Source organism: Curcuma longa, chromosome 1 (genome assembly GCF_044706935.1).
Source record: "Curcuma longa cultivar G26 ecotype Majalengka, Jawa Barat chromosome 1, ITB_CL_G26_1.1, whole genome shotgun sequence".
NCBI classification, from domain to species: Eukaryota; Viridiplantae; Streptophyta; class Magnoliopsida; order Zingiberales; family Zingiberaceae; genus Curcuma; species Curcuma longa.
In genome coordinates, this window is record NC_133861.1 from 17,297,589 (window position 1) to 17,305,971 (window position 8,383).

Consider the following 8,383-nt stretch of genomic DNA (forward strand, 5'->3'; position numbering starts at 1 on the left):
GATGCATCATTTTATTGAGTGTCAACAATCTGAAACCTGACTTTAGTCAGTTTTAACCGGCTGCTGCAGCTACTTAAGTGAATGCCCACCAACACAGTTATGTAATCGAAGCAGTTTATGTAATTATCATCTCATTTTACATAAATTAATCCAAGGAACTATCAAAAAGTCATTTTTATTGCAAAAATGTCAGCATTTCCTTGTTATTTCTGTTTCCAATCTACTGAATGATACAAAAGCTGTCCAACATGAAGATCATATTTCCACAGTGAGAATTTTGCCCTTCTATATCTATTACGTTATACGCACTCATCTTTTGTTATACAAAGCAAATGTAGAAATAAAGGATCAGTAGTCATTGCACATTTATACTACAACGGGTATAGTTTCCACAGTTATACTACATGAACAAACGTATCACAAGATCCAGTAGTTTTTGCAGTCATAGCAAAAGAGAAAATTGGGATGTAAATTAAATGCACTCAAGGCGACTTCTATCATCTGATCACTAATGATATAAAAGACAAAATTTATAGTTCTTATGGTCTGACAAAATGAAATTTTGAATAAAAAAGATTAAGCGCATTTTAACCATCAAATGCATAACAAATCTTGATTTCGCCAAATAATCTACAAAGTTCATACAGCTTGTAGTTTTTGTCCTTGCAAGCATCAGAAGATTTTTGAATAAATAGTGGCATTTGAAGCAACTGGCTCATTGTACTGAATAAACAAGCAGAATAATATGGAGAGTGGTGTATATTTGCGTAATGCTTTTTGCAATAGTAGAATATGCATCAGATTGATCCCCAATTCATCACGCGTGTTCTTCACGCCATTCTGTTCGGGAAGCGTGTGGAATTCCCTGCTTCTTGAGTTGATTATAAGCATCTCTGAGGCGCTTCTCTAGGGTCGAGGATAGAAGAGGATAAAATCAGATCAATGCATATGTCAGTCCAGGAGCCACTGCAGTTTCCTTGAAGAAACATCTTTAGCCAAAGTCTGAGAACACACCATTGTAGTTTCAGACCCCAACAGCTTTAACAAGGCCCTGAACTACAGCATCCCATCGACACACGTGACGGAGCAGCAGGTTATCGATCAGGGAGCATTTCTCCGAGAGCGGACGAAAGCCATTTACACACGAGACGGGACGGCGGCGAGTAGCGGACGAGGAAGCACATGGAAATGGAACGACGACGAGAAGCGATCGTCGACCGAGAGCTCCCCATGAAGGAACTATCGGCCCAATAAGAATGGCCCAGTTTATCTCATGACCGATCCAACAATTATGTTAAAAACATTTACTTAATGAAAATTTATAAAAATAAAATATTTATTTCTATGAATCACACGCATTTAATCTTTTTTTAATTCGATCATGATAATAATAATTTTTAAAAAAGGAATATGATAATAAAGGAGTTGGACACAAAAGAATTATATTGAAGAAAATATTTTATGTGCTTAAGTATTGATATCAATATTCAGTTTGAAGATTTATATTATGAAGAAATTTTTATTCATCTAATTGAATTTCAATCAATTTATAAGTTTTTTTTTAAAAAAAAATAGATTTTTCTAATCAACTATAGAGTGTGAAAGAACCTTAGAGGCAAGAGTTAACTACAATAAATGAATAAATTACTGTCCAAAATGGCTATAATTTTATTTTATTTTTTGCCAGAAAAATAGATTAAGAGCCAAAAAAAATATTGAGTGTTAGACAATAACTCATGCTTAGTAAATATAGTTTATCAGCTAAACATTTATACTCATTTTCATGGAGTTTTCTATGTAAAATTTTTAAAGTTATTGGTGGGCATCAATTTCTCCTTTCAATTCATGTACACTTGAATTTCTTAATTCATCATAATTCAATTAATCTTCCATTACATTCCATATTTACCACATAACATTATTTATTTGAATGAGATTGTAACAAATTGAACAAGTTTAATCACTTTAGAATTCATATCATTTATTGTGGCATCATCAGAAAACGAAGCTCCTCGTTGATAAGTGGGTGAAACAACGTTCTTAAATTGTACTAATTCTAATATAGTGATTTTTTTTTCAATCCGTATTTTTTATCTATCTAAATCTTTTTTATATAAATTTAAATATTTCTTATTTATCATCGATATTACAAGAAAGAAAGAGAGTAGGCAGCAACTCAGAGCATATATAATAATTATAATTCAGTAAAAATATTACACTGCGTTGACACTGATGTACTAGTTAGTTACTAGTAAGTACTACAATGTCTACGTCTACCATAGTAGACTGATATATGATTTGAAGCTATGCCCTCTATATATCTCCTTCTCAATATACCATACTACATATCTATATCATAGATCATCAGACACTAGCTACTGAATGATCTTCTCAAGCCGCCGGCGCCACATCATGATCATCATCGTCGTCGTCGTCGCCGTCACTTCTCTCTCCCTCGACCATGCTGTCATAACTCACCAGCTCGACGACGACCGAGCCATTGATGAACGACCGGTGCTCCTCGCATGCGACGACAACCATTGCAGCAGGTTTATTGATTTAACCGTCGAACTAACTCAACCTTGCGGGGCTCTACTGGATCGAGCTTCGCTTAAGCTCGTTGTGAAGATAGAAGCAGCATCGAGCCAGTTATTTATAGCGGGGCGAGGAGCTAGTGCATGCAGCGATCGTCCTCGCATCATTTTTCATCTGGTGGCCAGGCTTTGGTCGCTTTATGTGAGGTTCGGCCGACCGGTTTGATCCGGAGGCCTCCGGTCAACCGCGGAATGGCAACGTCGGAAGTTCTCCTCCACAAGCTCGTCCTGCGTGGCGTGGGACCCTCCGGGTTCGGGTTTGGCTCATGGAAGATGGTGGCGGCGCACGGTCTCCACGTGGATAGGGGGGCGATCCACGCACGTTCTCGTGGCTCCGCGACGCATGGAGCAGGCGGAAATGTCTTCGGAATTGTACGTACGATACACAGGGGAGCATGAGAGTGTGTGGTCAATGCTAAGTCAACCAGAATCTAACTGTCAATTATAAGGCTTCTTTATGAGTTGATGAGCTTGATTGAAATCTTAGCGTATCTAGCTTTAGATATGGAGGCTGAAGTATAAAAAACTAATAATTAATACGTCGGCTCTAAGTCATCGAATTAAAAAGTGTCATCAAATCTATAAATAATTCAAATCGAATGAACAAGATCAGTTATCATTGACGAGTGACGTGAGGGACAGGGACACTTTTTAAGGATGAATTAGGAGATAAGCGACTTCAATCGCATAATCAACCGTGAAAAAAAATAACTAACATAATCCTCTTGGAACTCTATCTACCTCCTTCGATTAACAATTCGCCTTGAGTCTAGTCTGCTCAGGTTCTCATAGCATCTCTGTGGATTGTTGTTACTGTTATCAAGGGGTGGCTTTTCGCAATTCGGAGGGTCAAGAGCAACTTCTGAGAGCTTTTTTAGAAGAGAAGCCTCTTTATCCTCCTCTTTCCCAATGCAATCTACCTTTAGCAATGCAACTTACCTAGATTCCCAGATGCCCTTCTGTAGATAGTTATTCATGCAAGTTCTTGGTATACTGAGAGGGACCGCAGGACCGCAATCCTGGTTTAGTGTGGTTGCAGATAAACTCGAGGAGCATTACCCAAGTGTGCACTACAAGGAAACTGAACTAAAAAACAATCTTTCAAATTTCTCTGTTCAGTAATCACATTCAGTTTAGCGTAAATACAAGCCAAAATCCATGAGCTCAACTTGAAATCACCAAGTTATGATACTTTTGGCTCACTACTTTTCACTGGTTTAGATGATGAGATCAGCTGGTTGGTATCCATGATTGTTATCCACAAATGATCAACTCTCATGTTGGCCATCTCCAATTTGTTGAGAAGTGCAGATAAAGGTTTAGGTGCCTGTTTAAACCTGTAAGGTAATCGTGATCTTCATGTTACAAATTGTAGCAAATTCTGTCACAATACAAACTGCATAACAAGAAATAAGAAACAGTGTCAAATTTTTCTTTAAACATATGTGCTTGAAGATTTATTTTTCTCAAGAATGAATCATCATGCATAGGTGACATGAGATTGATATAACTGAATATGGAGCTTAATGGAGGGATAATATTCCTATGGCCGATTGCAAATAATAGGGACAAATACAGCTTGACAATGATGGAAAAAAGCAATATGTTTAACATCAGAAAATATGTGAGTAGCGTATAGTAGTTCCTCTGGTAAAAATCAAGTCACTATAGTAGTAAAAGGTTAGTGATATCAAGAAGACGAAATGAATCAAATTGACTGCAGACACTTGAACCTTGTTTCAGAGGGAAATAGTTACCTCGTGCAATCTGCACAACTCTTTTTATTTGGTTTTACGGCAAAAGCATGAAATAGCACCAACTATCAATGATAGGAGAAGTAGGAACAGCATCAAGCTAACCAGTGACCAAGATACTGCTTTACTAATTCTGGAAATTTTCAGAACAGATGGGTCACCAATTTTAACCAAAGTAGCCCTTGTAAGAGCACCATCAGTTTGAAAAGGAAAACACAATTTCTCACAACCGAAAATGTAAGAGAGTATTCTGAATGGCAGGCACATCCATTGATAGTGGAAACCAGTAAGTGATTCATTACATTTCTTCAAATCCAAAATTTTGAAATGTATCTCAAGTCCAAATCATGAACTTTTTATTTAGACACTGGCAGTCTACTAGAAGTTAATCCAAGTCATATCGCATAACGATTCGCTCAATTGTACTTTGGCTCAGGATGTCTCTAGAGTGCAACTCTCTCAACACATCTGCAGCCAAATCTAATTCATCCTCACGAGCAATTCCTTCAACTATAATGGTGTATGTCATTTCATTAGGTAAATACCCCTTCTCGATCATTGACTCATATATTTCGAATGACAGATCTGTTCGCTGAGCCTTGCACAATCCGAGGATAAGTGCGTTATAATTATCTATACTGGGTTTGTGGTCATTTTCCTCCATTACTTCAAAAAGATCAATAGCTTCATCTAACATACCTTCCAAGCAAAGACCTCTAATCAGAGAGGAATTGGTGAAAGAATCAGGAGTGAATCCATGTTTTGTAATTTCATGCAACAACCGGAAAGCTGCAAAGGTGTTGCCTTTCTTACACAAGAATGATATCACATTTTTGAAGAACTCATTTGTTGAAACATTCTGCTTCTTACTCAAGCTTTGTAATATGGAGAACGCATCTTCCACCTTGCCTTCTTCACACAGCACAGCGATCGCATTACAAGTCCCTTCATTAGGAGGGCAATGCTTATGCATCATGATATCCACGTATTTGAGAACCATGTCCAATCTTCCCTCCCTGCAGAATTGTGCAATTATAGGGTTAAAGCTCGCAGCTACAGGCTTAAATCCATTGTTCATCATCTCCTCCAAGATGTCTAGGGCTTGTTCTGTTCTACTATGATTGGCAAGTGAACCTATTAGGATGTTATATGTAATAATGCTGGGATCACATTTTTTCTCGGCCATCTCAGCTAAAAGTTCCTCTGCCTCGTCCCATCGACCTTCGTAACACAAGTTCCTCAATAGAATGTTGTAGCTTACAACATTGGGCCTAAAACCTTTGGATGGCAGCTTCCTGAAGAAGTGCATTGCCTCCTCCAACCTACCTTCCTTGCAAAACCCGGTAAGAAGGACATTGTAGCTGACCAGATTAGGCTTCCCACCCTTGGCGACGATCTCATCGAGTAGCCTGACAGCCTCATCAACCCCCTTTTCCTTGTATGCCGCTTCTAACAAAAACGTGTAGGTAAACACATTGGGAACTAACCCCCTGTGCATCAACTTCTCCAAAAGCTGCAAGCTTTGCTGCAAACTGCCATGGATGCAAAGGCCCCGAACAAGGGAGTTGTAGATGATGGTGGAAGGCGGAAACCCAAGCTCCTCCATTTTATCGACCAATTGCATGGCGTATCCGATATTGCCCCGTCTGCAGAGATGGTTCACCAGGAAAGTGTAGGTCGACGAGTCAGGGGTGGCTCCGGAGGCGGCCATCAACTCCATGACGCGAATGGCCTTCCGGATCTTGTTGGACTTGCAGAAATCGTAGAGGAGCTGTGTGGCGTGAGCTGCGTTGGGCTTCTGTCCCACCGCGACCATATTCTCGAGTTGGAGGAAGGCGTCGTGGAGCCGGAGCTGCTTGCTTCGGGGCCCGTTCCCGGAGTTCCTCCAATTAGGGAGGGTGAAGGAGTCGTCTTTGGGGTTGGGGGGAACGGTGGCGAGGGAGGAGGCGGCCAAGACCCTGGAGAACCCCTTCTTTAGGGGGAGTACGGAGAGGAAGCGTGAGAGCTTGGGTCTGGCAGGCGCTGAACTTGGGAAGGAAGAGATCGAAGGGAGAGGAGCCACCGTCATCGCCTCCGATGTTTGTTATAGCTTCAACTGAAAGCTCGAAGAGTCAAGCACCTGCACCGGAACGGAGCGAGAAGAAGCGCGAGATCCCTGTCCTCATCCAGAGGGGGCGCTTCCCGACCAACCAAATCGAGCTTCATGTGGCAGGATTATCTCGCTCGAGCCGGCTATTGAACCGGAATAAATTGGTTCGTTCGGTTCCATTGATGAACCATTAAAATCGAATTTGATATTCTACGCGACTCTCTCGTACGCGTCATGTCGATCCATCGTCCATCACACGATCGTACGCAGATCTGATCATCCAAATGTGAGAATGCACAGTGTTCCGCCCCCGACCCCCACCGTTGCCGTCACGCCGTCCAGCCACCGTCGACCGTCGGCCTGGGCTCGATCGACATGCCACTCGTCGACGCGTCGATCGGCGATCGAATTGTGATCGGAATCCGGATTGTGATCGAAATCCGGCGCAATTTGGTCGGAAACACGACCGGCAGTGGCGCGCGCTGGTTTCCGACTAAATTACAGTCGGATTCCGACTAAATCGCGGTCGAAGACCGGTCGGGGAAGGACGACGCGTGCCACTGCCGATCGCGTTCCGTCCAAATTGCGTCGAATTTTGGCCGGAATCTGACATCGGCCGAAGCGTCGGTGAGTGGCGCATCGATCGGGCCCGGGCCGGCGGTGGCGGGCGGCCGGACAACAACAAGCACGGGATCGCACCGCATGGGTCGCGCAGAATATGAGACTGCCATTAAAACAATATAAAATTTAAAAGTGTCTCAAAAACTTTAGCGATCATCAACGGGAAACTTTAGAAACGCAAATAGCTGACACGTCTGCGGTTCTTATTTGTTCTTTCTTCCTTCCCTCACAGCGTTTCTCTTTTTCTCTCATCATTTCCCTTTTTTCTCATTTTTTTTTTTAACGTTCCATCCGGCCGACAGATATAATTTAATTTAGGGAAAAAAAAAAGGCTGCAGCGATTTTTTTTTTAAAGGGGCATTTCATTCTTTCCTGTCCGCATTTGAACCACATGGCCGCTCGGTTTGATCCTACGGCCGGAAGGACCCACCACACACGTTTTAGCGGATCCAAGTCGGATTCACCTTCTTGCTTTTGGCACCCCAACAGCTTCAACTTGGCCGCCGACTGCCGATGTAAACCGACCTCAGCCATCGCTCAATTTACAGGATTACCACCACGTGCCTAGGGGAGAAATAAGGGTCTTTTAGGCAATTCAGTTTTCAAACCTATCAAACAAAGGAGTCTCACGTGAAGGTTCAAAAAGAAAAAGTAGCCCATTTCTTTTTACAGGCATGCCCTTCAAATTTTAGAATTTCATTTTTAGTAAAAAATAACATGGTAAATTCTACTTTCAATTCTTCAATAACAAAATATAAAATCCGCCATCACATCAATTTCACAATCATCTATGAAAAAATAAATTAAAAAATTATAATTTATCATGATAAAAAAAATATTATCTCAATTTCATCAAAATTCAATCCTTATCCATTTTAAAATCTTCTTGCAATGACATTGATACAAATGTGATGCTACTTGTAGTTACACTATCAATGTTTATTTATGTAAAGACAAGGTGGGATATTTTTTTAAATGAAGTAAATAGTTTACATTAAAAATCAAGTATGAAAAAAGAGTTTGAAAAAACTAAGGAAAAAAATCTTTACTTTGATTTTCTGACGTACATATGATTCTGTTCAATAAAATAAATTATCAAACTGAAAAAAAAAAATCAAAGCAGAAAATTTAAAGTACATTTTTTGAATATTAAAATGCATATGCAATATTTAGATGATTAACTTAGCTAAACAAAATTGTATATTTGTCAATCTCAAAAAAATAGTTTCCTTATAATTCAGTATCCATTTTCATCAATAATGAATTTAGTAGGTAAAAAATGGGTAATATATAAATAATAAATGCATGTGGGTACATTTAAAATA

General features: G+C 40.2%; 1 protein-coding gene across 2 annotated transcripts; it reads right to left on the reverse strand.

Moving 5' to 3' along the window:
- Window positions 1–3,671: 3,671 nt before the first annotated feature.
- On the reverse strand, window positions 3,672–6,503 carry LOC141839477 (uncharacterized). Of its 2 annotated transcripts, none has more exons than XM_074727226.1 (2): window positions 4,352–6,503; window positions 3,672–3,931 (listed from the first exon to the last, which is right to left on the reverse strand). In XM_074727226.1, exon 1 carries the CDS (start codon window positions 6,414–6,416, stop codon window positions 4,734–4,736), a length of 1,683 nt encoding a protein of 560 aa, XP_074583327.1. In that variant the 5' UTR covers window positions 6,417–6,503; the 3' UTR covers window positions 3,672–3,931; window positions 4,352–4,733. The 2 variants fall into 2 exon arrangements, with proteins under 2 accessions (XP_074583327.1, XP_074583333.1); XM_074727232.1 differs by having other exon boundaries at window positions 3,672–3,990.
- Between the last annotated feature and the right edge of the window lie 1,880 nt (window positions 6,504–8,383).